At 44.7% G+C, this 16,143-nt stretch overlaps 1 protein-coding gene across 4 annotated transcripts in view; it reads right to left on the bottom strand.

The window, feature by feature from the left end:
* ITPRID2 (ITPR interacting domain containing 2) overlaps positions 1 to 14,171 on the bottom strand; it is a 41,525-nt gene extending 27,354 nt beyond the window's left edge. For 2 of the 4 annotated variants that reach the window (XM_030453929.1, XM_030453930.1), the window contains exons 1-8: positions 13,492 to 13,860; positions 13,315 to 13,363; positions 7,929 to 7,978; positions 7,023 to 7,079; positions 4,651 to 4,687; positions 3,263 to 3,361; positions 2,534 to 2,742; positions 922 to 1,616 (exon numbers count right to left, since the gene is read on the bottom strand). In XM_030453929.1, coding sequence (XP_030309789.1) covers positions 922 to 1,616; positions 2,534 to 2,742; positions 3,263 to 3,361; positions 4,651 to 4,687; positions 7,023 to 7,079; positions 7,929 to 7,978; positions 13,315 to 13,363; positions 13,492 to 13,726 — 1,431 coding nt within the window. In that variant the 5' untranslated portion in view covers positions 13,727 to 13,860. Of the gene's footprint in view, positions 1 to 921; positions 1,617 to 2,533; positions 2,743 to 3,262; positions 3,362 to 4,650; positions 4,688 to 7,022; positions 7,080 to 7,928; positions 7,979 to 13,314; positions 13,364 to 13,491; positions 13,861 to 13,937 lie in introns of those variants that run through there. The other 2 variants (XM_030453931.1, XM_030453932.1) reach the window with 2 other exon arrangements.
* Between the last annotated feature and the right edge of the window lie 1,972 nt (positions 14,172 to 16,143).

The raw sequence follows: 16,143 nt of genomic DNA, 5'->3' as shown, positions 1-16,143 counted from the left end.
TGAAATCAGTCCTTCACTTTGCATACCTATTTCACATAGACAAAAAAGTTAACTGTTCAGCTGTTAACAAAAACCACTTTGAAATGTGTCCACAAACCCAGCTACTAATATGGGATAGATCTTACAATTCAAGGTGTGAGTTTATGCAAAAACACATTCTTGAATTTGTAGGCTGCACATCTACCAGCCTAATAAACAAAGCTCTTACAGGAACCTGCGAATGAAAATCCCTTTGGTGCAGTTACCAATAAAAAAAATGGATATATGTCTTTATGAAGATATTAAAAACCAGATAGCACAGAATTTCTAACTAAGCCAAAGGCACATCAAACAGGCACTCTCAGTGTGCCAATTTCCAGAGAAAAAACAAATCAACATATAATAGATTGTCATCCAAACCAGAAGTTGCACAAGACTAACATCCCACCTTAGATAGTCCCTTTCCCTTTTATGCAACAACATTCTTGATTCATCCACAAATTTATCTTTAACCCATATCAACTCATAAACTGTCTACACTTTTAGCCAACAAAAAGAATGACTTCCAATTAGCAGTTTAAGGCAAGTAAAAATTGAAAACCAAAGGTTTTTATACAAAAAGTCTAACCAAGATCTATTTCCACAGGAGAAGTTCCTAGCAGTTTTGCCAGTGACTGCAATTACCTGAGCTTGGTGAAAAAAAGAATAAGGACTTCTCTGCTGACTCTCAGGAACAACATCAGCAGCACTACCAAGTTATTTAATTAAGAAGAGCAATTAGAGCAGCCAACCAAGAGAGAGACAACTGTCCTATCGCTCAGAGCATTTAAAGTATTCCTTGGAGAAAACACTGTCAGCTAGACAGGAGGGAACATTCCTCTGCTGGCCGCCCACAAGTTATGTAAACTGCATGCAAAAACAAAGTCATCCATCTCCACCTACCTCTTCCATCTCAAAGGAGTCCTTCTGCTGCAGCAATAGATTCATTATGGACGGGTTTGCAAGGAGAGCACAGGGGTCTCTCCCTGGTGATGCTGCAAGCAGCCGCTGTGTTGAGGCGCTGCTGTTGGATGTATTGGAACTGCTGCTAAAGCCTGGCAAGTTCAAAAGACCAGACTCTTCACACAGTCTATCCTGGGCACCTGCCAACATGCTGCTCTGCACATCTGCTGGAGGCACAGTACCTTCTTGCTTATCATCAGTCCCAGAGGGAAGGTTTTCAAGTCTACGTGTGTCCGCGGCATTTGTCTGACTACCAACAAACTCCTCTTTTACAGTAGCCAAAAAAGAGGGTGAGTCTTTCTTTTTAGAGTATTTTGGTAACTTAGATTCATTTTGAACATCATTGTCCTCATTCACTGCTTCAGCTGGACTTTTTCCTTTTTCAACTGGTGAAGGAGTTGCGCAGCCACTACCATCAGCTTGCTGTGTCCCACACAGATTGAGCTTAGACAAGGTCTTCATTAACCGACTGGCTGTATTGCTGCGATTTAAAGGGGGAGGGCTGGGTGCCTCTTTGCCAGAAGACACTGAATTCATACTACCAATTTTCTGCAGAGGAGTCCCAGACACTTGAGAATACAAAGAAGAAAAAGCATTGGCCACAGTAGTAAGCACTTCAATCTGACGAAAACGACCTGCACAAGAATAAAATATGAGGTAGAGTTTATGAGGAAGTTTGCTGTCATCATATCCCAGACCTGTTGCTCTGTCACTATATGATGGATTGAATTCTGAGAGAGTTTTTTCTTCATACTTGAAGAGGGAACTTTAATCATAACCTATGCCCACCCTATAACCATTTCTCTTCCTACTTATATCAAGGGTCCCAAAGGCTGGCCAAGCACTAACAAGAGTGGTATCACATAGTATGAAAAAAATGGAAAGAAACCTTTGCAAGAGTGTGTGGTAAATGCTCAAGGAGAGCAGCAAGGAATGCTTTCACAAAGTAAAGAAGGGACACAGGTACCTCAGTGCAAGTTAATTCACAAAGCACTAGAAAGAAAAGGGTTACTTGCATCGCTCTCTTCATCTGCAGCTACAAGAGGACATTTCAGCTATGCCCTCATTTCAGCAACACTCATTACTGACCTAACAAAGTTCCTGTCCAAGTCAATAGGAATACTGGCTCAGATTTCAACAACTACAGAAGTAGGTCATTGCTGACAGACTTCAAAAATCCCACCTAGATATTCAAAAACACAAAAAGAGACCTATATTGCTATTTTTTTCCAGAGGTCTAAAGGTACAGATGACAAGCTTAGGAACAAGAAGCAAGAATGATAGAAAACAGAAGGCAATCTATCTTATGGGATATCTTCCATACCCCTTCCCCAATATAAATCCCTTTCCCTCATGTCCAGGTGTTTGACACTGATGATCCTATTTTGTCATATTTAAGACAAATGAAGAAATTTATTATGGATTCTGGATAGAATTTGGTAGTTAAGACTGTAAAGGGTTTTTGCCAGAACACCAGATACACACCTTTTTTTGAAGTTGTCTACATAGTTCAAAAACCTAAAAATAAATTTTACTTCAAAAACATACTTACTTGTTAAAGCAAAATTTGGATTTTCCACTTCCATGCGCTGTATTTGGGCATTCAAAAACACTTTAATATCTATCCCTCTGGCAAATGATGAAGAATTAAAAAATCTTGCTGGAATTTTTGATGCAATATCTGGTTCATCTCTTCCAAATCCAAGGTTATAGAGTACTTCTTCAGGATCTTCCTCATAAAGCTCCAGTAATTCAGAAACACTAGACAAATGAAAAGATGTTCACTATCTATTTGTCTCATTTTCAAGACCCAGTCTCTTCTGTCCAACTGCAAATTTAGCCTAGTAGCCAGCTTGGTCTTTTGAACTTTTGATTCCTACAGCTCAGCCTGCTTTAGGAACTAATTGTGGAGATTTCTGCATCTGAAACTTTGGTTCTCATCACCAGAGACATCGGCCTAGACACATCTAGAGCCAATCCTGTAATTTATAAAGTCAGCCCTTATTCTGCAGAGCTCTGATTTTAAAATGTGGAAATTTAAGTTTTTTCTAATGTTTGAGCCCATTTGTTAGTATTTACTGCAAACCACAACTAAAACCAAATAGCAGTTTTCCAGCAACCAAATTAAAATTCCTTTCTCGGCTACTAAATGCAACAATGCACATAGATCAGGCCAAGTTCATTTAACTGAGGAAGAACAGAAGAATTAAGCTTTGCCAGCAAAATGCAGCCAAATTCCACTGAACTGTGCCATGACCTTCAAAACATAGCACTCTTTTACCTTGAAACAGTTGCACTGCTTTTTCCAGACCCAGTGGAGTTCATACTTCTCCCCTTCTGGTGGAACTGCAGCCTCTTCTCTTTGGCCAGCACACCATTGCTGTCAACACAAATGGAGAAGACAACTGTGATAAACCCTTTTCATTCAGGGACTCCCTTCTCTGTCTCAGAGGAGAGCTAAGCCTCCAGTGCTGCTGAATTTCTCTTTTCCCCTTCAGTGTTATCTGGTTTATATAAGCCATGTCATTTATTGAAATACAATAACAAAAGCAAACCCTGGGATGCCTCAGTGAAAATGTACATAGACGGTAAGAATTGGAAGGCAAATGCAAGCTGAATAAACAAATCCCTGCTCTCCCCTTGCTGCACCACCCTCCCCAGTCCTACCCTCCTCCAGCCCTGGGTGACCTGCCCCATCCTGCCTTTCCCTGCCCTCCCCTGCAGCAGGACCACCTCTCCATGGCACAGCCACCTCTCCATGGCAGGGATACCGCTGCCCAGGGCATCCTGCCTGGGGAACCCAGCTCCCCCTCACCCTTGGCTGCCACCAGCACAAGGCTCTAAGCTGCCCCAGCAGCAGCCAAGGAAGCTGAAGAGGCTCCAGGATGGAGGAAATGGAGCAAGACGAGCTCCAACCAAGACTGCTGGCCAATTTCTTTCCCAATCCCAGACTATTTCCTCCCTGCATCAGGAGAAACCTCCTCAGCATTAGGTGGTACCTTGGCCTCAACTGCACCATTCCTGACAATCTCTCTGGGGGACAAACCTTCGCAGGATGAATTTTGCTGTACAAATACTAACACACACAGTCCAGAACAACCACCAAGAAACCAAAGAAGATAGAGGATTCACTTAAAAACACATTTACAGAGCCCAGCTCGGGACAAGCAGCAAGGATGCTACCCACATGGGCTGTGCTGGTATTTTTTCAAGGCTCACCAGGGGTTTTAGTCTGAGCATGCTTTATTTCGAAGCCCATGGCAAAGGGCTATAAAGCAGGCTCTCTCAGCCTTTTTTTCCCCCAAACGTTATCTGCTCTTAAAGATGAAATTAATTTTCTCTTGAAATTTGAGAAATGGCACGTGATCAGTGAGGCAATAAAGGTAAATCATCCTAAACTACTTAAAAGTCTTAGCATTTCCCTGTTTTCCTTCTGCTACCCCAAAATCTACATCAGATTTGTTGGAAGGATAAAAATCTGCTTTTGCTTTCTGCATTTCATAATGATTGTTTCTGTGAGATCTAGATCTTCTCTTTCTCTCTTATGTAAACTGACAGAACCAGATGAGCATAAGCTCTGAGGTAGTCTCCACGATTCCCTCTGCCCCCTCTCCCTCCGCCCTCCAGCATAAATATTTCTCTGAAGTAAACAACCAAAAAGATAATTACCATGTTTCCATTTGAGTATCACTCCGTAGATGATTAGCTGTAGAGAAACAAGAAGTTACACACAGACCTCTTCAGAACTACAGTTCCCACAGCTGGTACTAAGAAACAGGCGCAGAGCACATTTACTCCCACATAAGCAGTTTTTCTCTTCCCATAGAAATGCTATTGCCAAATGCTTCTAGTATACAGCTGGCTTGCTCAGGCTGAGTTTACAATAAAATCTCACAGGGACACACATCTACATACTGTCATTAATAGTATTAACTTGAAATTTTTGCATGTGGCAAGCTAGTAATTGTTGTATAAACTATTTATTGCTTTGTAGTTGATTACAGCTGCAGGGCTGCTCCTAGGTGGGGAGGAGAAGCAGGCACATGAGGATTGCTCCAGCAGAGAAAATAAGGAACATGGGGCAGCTGGCCCCATGGCCAGGTACTGCCTGTATTCATGAGTAATTACACCACTTGGTCTCAAAGTGGGGCAGGGCTGCAGCTGTCCAAGCAGTGAAATCCATGGATAACAGCTGGGTGAAGCCAGTGGCCAATGGGACCAGTGGCCACACTTGGAATAGAGATGGCTGTGCAGGGAGACTGGCAGCAAGGTACCAAGCACTTGGTAACCATCCTCTGACATGGATGTTGGCACTTTTGGTAGGCACAACAACCCAGACTGCATTATTCTTTCAGAGTATCAACACCTTGTCACGCCATAGTTGAGCACCCACCTTATATTTGTGGGCTTCCCAAAAAGGCAATACAATATTAACAAATTTGCTGCAGGAGACAGACAAGGGACATGCATATGCTATAGCAGCCCTTGGAATCAGCTAGGAAAAGAGCAAAGTGGTGTCAAACATGCTGCCAGGAAAATCCTGCACCTTGACTTGCTCTGCCAGTGGGGTACAGTCAGCAACAGAGAGCAGATACGGAAACCTCACAACATCTCACTTCGTTTTAGAGGCATCACAAAGAAACTTAAATGTATACAAAATGCAGAGGTCACATTTCTTTTTTAAAAAATAAAATTCTTGCCTATAATATGATGGTTTGATTATCTATATGGTGACTAGTGTGAACAGCTAAACTGTGGGTTTTAACAGCTCAGTACAGGTTGGGGTGACAGGGCTGTACTCAATGCCCTCTGTACCATTCACACAGGGCTCTGGCTGGTATCTGGATTCAGCAGGCAAAGATACACAAGGGCAGCCCATTCATCCCAGCCTCAAAGGGGCTGTCTGTCTGGCAGGGAATGCAGTGCTGCTCCAAGCAGCTCTGCTGTTCCCTTGTTCTCAGATGGGGAACAAAGCCCTGCAGAAACACCCACATCCTTACCCAGGAAGACCAACCAGCAATTCTAGTATTGGTACTTTTGTCTTCTGAAAAATTACCTTCTGCCTAAATCATACTAAAGGCTCATAAAAACAAAGAAATCATTGGAAACTATACAGGGAAAGAACTGAAAAGAAAACAGAGGCATAATGGTTTAAAATGCTTTAACTCTTGTATTATTGGCTCAGAGATTGTATTATCATTACAAATAAACGTTTTCTATGAAATCTCTGTACGGCAGGTGATCTAACAAGTAGAAAAGACTGCCAAAAAACATTTAATTCTAGTTAATCTGTTGCAGTAAGGGACCCATTTACTGCTTCTCCATCATTATCAGATCAAGGTCATTATCAGATCAACAGTTTCCCTTAGAAGTCTTGAATCTTTAAAAGTTAAAGATTTCCCCTTCCTCCAAGCCTTGTCACACCACTTTGACACCATTGGGAAGAAAAAAAGGGCTTTCTACTATATAAGTGCTATACAGTTTTTGAAAAGACAAGCAGCTAGAGAAAGCAAGGAATATATCATGGCTGATCCAAAATACTTACTTAGCTTTGGTGCTTTTCATTTTTAAAAGCAGTTAGCCATTAATGGGCTCGCCTCTTGGCTGACAGAATTCCATTCCTCCTTTCAGAAGCCTGCACATGCCACTCCCAAGGGATTCAGTGGAAGTGGGGCATGCACGCCTGCCAAGAGTAACCCATGGACAAGAACAGCAAGCCGGAGAAACCACTTTCTCACAGCCTCAGTGAGTGTGCCAGGCTGTGCTGCCACTGCAGGCATTAAAATGAGAAAGCAGAAGCAAATTCAGGGCTGCCTCTGACCTTTGGGTTAGACCAGAATGTTTTACACCCGTGATAATCTAATAAACTCAAAAAGTAAATATTCCTGCCTTTTTCTGCAGCTTCATGCTGGTTTTCTAGCCAGCTTTATAAACTGCCTTAGACCAGAAGGGAAACACTCTCTTTCAAAATAAAAATCAGATGACTGAATTTTATTTTTTTTCCTAGAAAAAAAAAAGAGGCATAATCCTGCCACACCCACCTTCAGCTCCCAGGGATAAGTCATCTTCAAAACTTCCTCCATTTCTCACCAGCATGCCTGAAAATGTACAGTTAGCAGTTCAACAACCAGAGTGCTGCAGTGGTTTTATTTCCAACAGCTTAATTAAAGATATTAGCATGCCATTTCAGTTGATACAACAGGATATAACCACACTATATTTACAATCCCTGCATAACTCATACACTAAAAATGCACTAAGAAGCAAAATGTTACATTTGAGAACACAAAAATACTACTTTGAAAGAAAACTACTTCAACAATGCTTTTGTTTTGTTCTCAGAAACATCCCCAAGCCAACCTGCAAGAAAATTAATTGCAAGTGGGAACCTGGAGGTACCACCCAACACATCGGTGCCTTCTGCTGCTCCATCATCTGGCCTCTAGATATCTTACCAGGGGGATCCAGAGTCTAAATCCAGCTTAGGCGTTCCCATCTTTGTCTCCCTGTACCAGATTAAGATTTGAAGCGAAGACTCCGAGCACAGCAAGTAATTCCTCTGCACCCTGTTACCACCTGCACATTCTTGCTGTACTTTGAACTTCAGTATTCAGATTTGCTCAGACAGTAAAATTGTCAGGTGTGGCAACTGGCGTTATTAGAGGCAGGGACTGCCTAATGCTCACCAGCTTGAAGAGGAAATTACAATTCCCATTTCTGCACATTTTGGGGTATTTTTTCAGGACTTCCTAAACTCCCTAGAGAGACTTATTTGGATTCTTTTGCCCCTTCTCCAGTCTCTTGGTCAAAATAGCTTCCCATTGAGAATAACTTGGCAATGCCAAGTATAGTTTTTGCCACTGCTAAAGAGCCAAGGTCTCAGGTGAACATCCATGAAAACAGATTTCCCAGCAAGAGCTATTTCAGTAGGCAAAGCCTTTCCTTACCCTTCAACAGAGGATTGCTTTGCTCATCCAGGGAGGCTCCCAGAGGCGTTCTGAAACCACAGAAGAGATTATTACTAGTTTAAAAACTTGCTGCTTCATGTCCTTCCTTACAGTATGCAACAAGCTTGTGATAGCAGCAATTGTCCCTCCCTCCGCCCCCAGAAAGCACAAACATCTGAGGACTGGTAATAGCTTCCTAAACAATCCCCAGCCCTCTGAACAAATATGCCTTGTAGGGAAAAAAGAAACAAAACAGGTTAATAATAACTGCAATGTTCAGACACCAGTCAGTGGCACAGCTCCGGGGTCAACAGCCCTCTCCCAAGGAAAATCATGGGCTTCTCAACAAATCACCCAGAAAAACAAAAACCCAGAATCCTTGGTTTCTGAATGGACCAAATCAATCTCATTTATATGACAAAACTGTGGTCATTTTTGTACATATTTTAAACTTCCTGGAGAACAGTAAAAATTTGGTGATCAGGAACAAGATAAATAAACTTTGCAGTTACTTTAGCTGTCACTTGGCAGTTTTGGTACTTTGTAGACTCTACATGTTGGCTCTTACTTGGATGATCCCTCCTATGATTCAATAATTCTAAGATTGCTGCTCTCTGAAGGGCAGGGGATTTGCTGCACCTTATGGTGCCCAATAGGAGCAGCAGAAGCAGCACAAATGACAGGTCCAGTCCCATGGACAACTGGGTCCATGCCACAGTCGTTGATAATAGCTGGATGCTTCTACATCTTGTTTCTGAGACATGTTTAACCAAAGGCCTGTTACCATTAAGTAGCATAGCATTAACTCTCAAAGACCAAAACAAATTCAATAATATAACAATCATAAAGTTGTTATAATCATAAGAAGAAAGTGTTGATATACATGCCTATATCATGTATGTTTCATTTGGGTTTTTAATCAAGCAAGCGCATAAACCTTCACGAAACCCTGAAAGTAAATAGTGTTCTGATACACTATTTGTTTTGCTTCCATGGCCAAATAAAGCAAGGGAAGTTTGCATCTGCTTTCTAACAGGCCTTCCATTTCAAAACCTTTCCCCCCCCCCAAAGAAAAGACTTTTTTTCCACATGAGGCTTGCTGATAGGGAGGAAGTTCACTTCTGTGGTCACTGATGAAGCAAAGCCCCATTGTGGGGAGATGCCAAAGCAAATAGCCAGAGCATCCAGGTACAAAAGTGTGTTTCAGGTGACAGGATAAACACTTCCAAGGCTCTGATCTCCCAGGTTCCCACATAGCTGTCTTGTCAAGCTCTGAAAAAACTCAGACCATATTGTCTAAATCTGTCACGCCACAACAAGCCTTATGTTATGAGGTAATAACTATGATGGTTGTTTACTCTCTGGCTTTGATGGGTGTGCTCCCATCCTTCTCTCTCTTCTTTCCTGGTACATACTGCCACATCTCTACCTTTTTGATGGAGCAACTTGCTGGCAATAACATGGATAGCCACGGTCAGTGCTGCCTGCAGCACCTAGTAGAAAATGGTAAAAGCAACCACTGAAACTGACATTTTCTTTCAAAAACTAAGTCTGTTGCCTCTACAGCATGTTAGCAGCTACCAGAAAAGCAGCTGTCAAAGCTGCCCTGTCAACCACCCATCTGCTGCCCTGCTTGCACTGCTGCATAATACCCCCTGCCTTTGAAAAACTTGCATTTAAGAACCAGACACAACAAAAATTTAAATGGGAACACATTAAAACCCCCTTGGACAACGGTGAAGGCAGCTCTGCCTTTTTATGTTTTTCACCAGCAAGGCCCACAGGCCAGCTCTGCCTCAGAGCAGCTCCACGTGCTCAGCATGGTTAGGGCTGGGGACCTTCCCACTTGCTGGGGCCTCAGGACAAAGCCTCCCCACTATCACTGCAGGTCCCCAACAGGTCCCAGCAGCCTTCACACAGCAGCCAAGGAGGCCAAGAGCAACCTGGGGGCAGCCAGAGCACAGAGCAAGTAAGCAAGCATGCGCCTGCAGCAAGAGATCCCATAGTTTTCCATTTGCATTCACACATTTATTACTGCATTTTAACTCATATGGCAGTGATTTATCTCACTATTGGTCTACAAAAGAAATGAGTGAATTCTCAATGCCCGTGTTGCCAGGGGACATGGGTACTGAGCCAGCAGAAGGACCATAGGCAGCCTCAAGCCTTGCTTCCATTCTGAAAGTTAATTTGTTAAGTTGTGGTAGAGTGGTCTTCAGAAACAGGACAAGCAATTTGCACTGTGCTGTAAAAGTGTTTAAACTGCTGCTTTTTAAGTCTTAATTAGGCAGGAGCCATGTTTATTTAAAACATGTTTATTTTAAACTTTAATTTTTTTAAGCAAAAAATTTCTTCTGAGTCATTTCAAGAACCCACTTCCTGCACATGTACAGGAGGTGGCACCTAAGTAACTCCTGCATCCCATGTATCACTGAGTTTAAATAGAGTTAGTCTAAATAATAGACATCATCAAAGGGGTTACAAAAATTTCTTCTATCGGTATAATACAAACACTTGTGTTTCCTGTCTTAGTTTGACAAGAGTTAAAACTAAAAAGCTTTCATATTACTTCAAAATGCCTTTTCCAAGCATCAGGGAGAGAGCAAAGGATGCTTTTCATAAAGGCATGCAGTTCCCAAAACATGAATAAACCTGAAGCTTTGGGCAACATCCAGACACAAAAATGTGTCTACCAAGTTAAATAGTTTGGGATATTAGGAACCCTCCTCTCTCCTCCAAAGCAGATGTGAAACAGAGACGCCAAGTAGTAAGAGCCCCAAATCATTAACATGAATATTAAGGGGCAGCTAGTATTTCTTTCTACTCATATTATAACACTATCAATGCTTTTGGAAAAAACAAAGGAATAAATCTTATAAGCACATCCATTTATGCAGTGGATTGATACTGGTTTTTTGTCCTGCTACCAACCTGAATCAGCAAATGAGATTTTCTTCTAAAGGTACACAACAGCTTACTTAAACTCAGAAAAATGGGAAGAAGTGATTTCAGAAACTATGTAACAGAATATACTTCATTTTAGTAACTGCATGTTCCCTTGATATGGTTACATTTTTGCAAGGGAGAGGTTGTGTGACCCACAAAACAGAAGCTCCATTTGCCTTTGTTGCCCACGCTTTGCAGTAATCAAATCTCCACAGCAAAAATGGTGTTATTAAACAAGTAAGAATTTTCAGAGACAACAACAATTGTACATTTCACAAAAACCGCTGCTTCTAAGTATTTATCTTTTTTAATATACTATAGTATCCATAGAGGTATTCTGTCATCTGTGACACTCTTTTCCTATATATATTGTTATCAAGAGATAGGTCAGAGTTTCTGTGAATACCATCACTTCACAACTGCAGGAGTTGAGTAAACATTTACAGCACATACTGGCTACTGCTGGAGTGGGTATTAGACACACAAAAAATTGAAACCATTCTGCAGTTTTAAAACACAAGGGACAGTGCCCTACTCCAGGCAGCTGCAGTCCCACCTCTCAGACATGAATAGTATGTCCATGCCCTCTGCATGTTAGTCAGAGGCTAACACCACTCAGAAGAGCTCATGTTAAGAGATCCTCTTAAAAAATGCAAATTTTATCTTTCTGAGAGCACAAGAGTCTCCTGAAAAGATTTACAGCAGTAAATAGCTATACTTTAAAAGACTGCTGTGGAAGAACCACAAGGAATTTCACAAGCATGCATTAGCTAAATTTGCAACTTTGTATTAGCAAAAGAGTAAACTTGTGCTTTATTTCCTTATGTGCAAATAGAGTGTCAAATAAGATTCCTGTATTTTGAAAATCAACTGCCAGAGATGCAAACACATTTCACAAGTGTTTGGTGCCAGTTTTAATAAAAGGTTGTTACCGGAGCACCTAAGAAAACCTGCAAGCTTTGTGCTATTAACTCAAGATTTGTGAACATCTATTTGATGTTTACGTTCTCAGTTCGAAGTTTTGTGTTATTCTCTAACTTCTGTATGGAAAATGGTAAGGATCACAGAGCTAGGGAAGGTTCTAGACAAAAATTCTGCAGATATGGAGAGAAGTGGCACTGCAGCACTAGGAAGAATTTCTCCCTCGGGGGCCTCTTCCCACTCCACTCCTTTTTTTGCCCTCTGTGCTCACAAAATACTTCTAATAAAGCACTTAATTCATAACACTTATTTTCAAGGATATCCTTTACTAGAGTAATAAGACGCCAGATCTGAGGTAAAGTCAGAAAAATCTCTCATTATGGCATTCTGGAAGAATGGGCTGTCAGGTCTGAACCTCATACTTGAGGTATACAGTAGAATTTCAAGCCTCCAGCTGCCTCCAAAACACCCCCTCCAAAACACAGCCTGGAGATACCTGAAGAAAACTATACCAAAGACCTTATTAGCTATAAAGTAACCCACACTTCAGAGTAATATCAGCTCAGGCACTTTTTTGGATCAAAAGACCACAAAGGCAGAGGAAATTTTCATATTAATGTAGCTGCTCTCACAAATATCATGTAGAGGAGGTCTTGAAATGTCATTTTTAACTACTGGAAAGATAACTGGTAGCTTGTCCCCATCAATTCTGGCTCCAAGGGCTGCTCGGATTGAATGGAGGCAAAGATGGGACAAAAGCAGCTGCTACTGGGTAATAATTTACACTTTCATGTGACTGAGGATGAGGATGAAGACAAAGTAATGCCATCAGCCTGCTCCAAACACCAAGGAAGTATTTTGTAACAGCAACAGAAACATGGATTATATGTATTAAGTTGCAAGTTAAGGACGTCAGTGCACATGGCAGACATGAAGAGAGACTTGGATAAAACAGGTTAGTCTGAATTGTGCCATCGCTCTTTAAGACCCCTGAGCACAGAGGCCATTGCTGTGTAAGCTCTGTTCCTTCAAATCTGCAGCAATAAGCCCGGGAAGAGAACAGGAGGCTTTAAATTGGAGCCCCTCAGTGAGAAATGGAGCAGCTTCCAAAATAAGGCTGTCTCCCTGACCTAAACTGAGCTCCTTGCCAGTGTTCGGAAGTTTTTTTAACATGATACACCAACGGAGAGGAAAGGTGCCAAAAGCCAGCTCTTCTCTAGCCATACGTACATATGCCACTGCTTCCCCACAACCTCACACGAAGGTATAACCCATGTAAGATCCGAGGGCACCCATGCACCACGCGGGCTCGTGGCAGCGCTGATGCTGCTCCATCGCGCAGAGATGGGCAGGGTAACCGACGGGAAAGGACGCCCCTCCGCTGCACGGGAACCGGCGGGTTCGGTACCCCGTGCGGGCTCCGGCCCCAGACTGCAGCGACCCGCCAGCAACAACCGAAGCGGGAGCCGGAGCGGGGAGGAGGGGCTGGGGCAGGGGCCGGCTCGGCGGGAGCACCCACCTGCAGTCCTTCAGCCATATCGCGATCTTCTCGTTGGGAACGCTGAGGCCTTAAGAGCAGAGAAGGAGAGAAAAGCGGGCGGTCAGTAACAGCCCATCCGTAAAGGGGGGGCCGCCCGCGAGGGTCCCGGGGGTCCGCGGGCTCCGATGCCGGCCCGGACACCCCCCCGGTACTGACCTGCTTCTGCGGCCAGCGGCAGCTCTCTACCGGCGTGATCCTCCTCCTCCTCTTCCTCTTCGTCGTCGTCTTCTTCTTCTTCCTCCTCCTCCTCCTCCTCCTCCTCCCCACGGGTCAGCGCCGACGACGACGAGAAATCCTCCGCTTCCGACGCCTGCCAGGAGTCCCGGCTCTTGGCCCAGGCCTTCCTCTTTTGGGTCGCCCCTTGCCACTCCTCCGCCGGGGGCTCCTCCATCGGAACCGCGGCGCCGGCGAGGGCCTCAGGCCAGGAGGCGAGTGCCAGAGCGATCCAGCCTGCTGGGGTAAAGGAAGCGGGGCTGTGCCGTTCCGTGCCTCCCGTCCAGGGCCGCCACCGGGGACAGGGCCCGGGGGCGCCGCCGCCCCGCCCCGCGCTCACACTCCCCCCCCCCGCACTCACACACCGGCCCGCCCCCGGACCCACTCACCGCCGCCCCCTCGGCTTTCCCCGGACGGCGGGTGCCGGCCGCGCAGGTACCGGTTCTATCCCCGCTGCCGGCCCGTCCGCTCCCGCCGGGCCGCAGCGGGAGGGGAAGGGGCTGGGATGGGGTCGGCCCGACCCGTCGCCGCACGTTCTCCCTCACATATTGCGCCGCTGGGAGGCGGCGGCGGCTGCGCCCGCCCGGGCTGCGGGCGGCAGCGGCTCTGACTTCCTCATACCGCGGCGTGGAGAAAACTCTGCGGCCACGTGATGGCAGCGGGGCCGCGGCGGCGGCAGCTCGCCTCCTGCCGGGGGCACACGGAGCCGCCCGGGGCGTCGGGCTGGCCGGGGTGGGACGGTCGGGATGCGGCCCCCAGGGAAGGGAGGCGGTGTCACTCACAGCCCTGGTTTAAAGGCTGGGCCGGGGAGGGCTTGGGACCCCTCCTTGGCCTGGGTCCGGCGGTCCAGCCACGGATGTTTCCTAACTAAAACACATGCGGAGCAGGCAGAAGAGGATTCGTGAGATTTTTCTCTGGGGGAGCAGAGCGTGTCGGGAAGAGGAAAGACACAAGAAGACAAGCGGTGTGGCTGGGTGCACACAACTTAATCTCTGGTTCGCAGAGGTGTGAAACCTGATGAGCCCCTGGGCGGGCACAGGCAGACACACCGGTACCAAACGAGGCCCGTTAGCATCTTAGCCGCACTCGAAACCTTTATCTCCCTCAGGGTGTACTCCAGCAACTAGAATCAAGTGAAAACCCAGCAAAAGGCGAGTCCCCACGTCTGGGGAGGAGGTGTTACACAAAAGGCTGCTTCCCCTGACAGTCAGAGTTGTTCTTGGCTGCTGTCACTTGCTTGTGCATTGAGATGCCGGCTGAGGCTCCTGTAGCGAGAGCTCTCTGCCATGCACCCTGCTGCGCCTTCTCAGCCCTTGCTGTGCAAGGGGGTCCCTGAGGGAGCCCCCGCACCTGGGGTCAGGCTGTCACTCCCCTGCACACCTGCGTGACTGAAACCTGCGTGCCCAGTGAGCTCACCTGCAGCTACAGCACATGTGAGAAACAGGTTTTCCAAAAAGACCTTTTACAGCATCTTCAGGTAAAGATGCTGAGCTACTCAACGCAAACAGCAAAAAGGACCCAAGTCCTCCATAGGTTTAGCTGCTGTTGACAGGGAAGCACATAAAATACCTTTTGTTTAATGGCAAATCTGCCTACAGAAGAACTAGGTTAATGGCACTCAATAAATTTTTTCTCATATTCCATTTTTATGGTTAAAACCTTTCAAGGAATTTCTGCAGCATTTTTCCCTTAATACATTAAAAGAAAAATCGACTTAATGAGAACAGAACATTTCTTGGTTTTCCTAGCCCCTGAAACCCACGCACCACTTTCTATATGTATAGCCTTCCTGTGAGTAATTTCTCCTCACCATACAAGCCATTTTCCTCAACGACCTCTCATTTTCTGAATGCCTTGTATTGAAATTAAAACAGAAGAAGAGTATCAGTTAGAAAGTGTATTTGTATCTAATTTGTCCCTGAAAGTATTCATTACTATAGATGTTTTGGGATTGTATTTTTAAATTACAGTACTTAAAAACCAAACTTAAACATAACAAACTACACCTTAATGTTTCTTGCATATCCTCAAAACAATCAACATTTTCTCAGCGAGGCATGTTTGACACTTTAGGTGGTTTTGCCTAGGCTAATAGGGAGTGTGTCATGAGGCACCAGTGTCAGAAGGTCCCCTGGGGCTGGGCCTTCAGCAGAAGTTCCTCCTGGGTGTATTTACAAGTGGAGGTATCTGAAAAACTCTGTTTTTCTGCCTAGCACAGCGTTAGTTTGACAGAATGGCCAATATTTCCATTTTCTGCACATGGATAAAAAAATGTATCCATTAAAAATTACTCTTTTAGGTTGAAGCTGTTTGAGTGAGAGCCTGGGGGCAGGAGGGAAGGCTGGGAGAAATTTAACCCCCACCACTATTTTGCTGTCTGGAAGAGAAGACAAAAGCTTCTGGGAAGTAGGAGTTTCCTTGGCACAGCTGAGGGTGAACGGTTGCAAGCTAAAAGCAGCTCCTGTCTGCCGTGCCAATACATCCTTAAGGAGTTCTTAATCTGCAAATTACTGACATTATTGTCTATAATTGCTTGTCTGTTGTGACAACACTTACACAGAGAATGTTTGAAATGTAAGCAGCAGCCAGTAGCTT

Source organism: Calypte anna, chromosome 7 (genome assembly GCF_003957555.1).
Source record: "Calypte anna isolate BGI_N300 chromosome 7, bCalAnn1_v1.p, whole genome shotgun sequence".
In the NCBI taxonomy this organism is placed as follows: domain Eukaryota; kingdom Metazoa; phylum Chordata; class Aves; order Apodiformes; family Trochilidae; genus Calypte; species Calypte anna.
The sequence above is the reverse complement of the archived record's forward strand: the minus strand, read 5'-3'. Positions and strand labels throughout refer to the sequence as shown.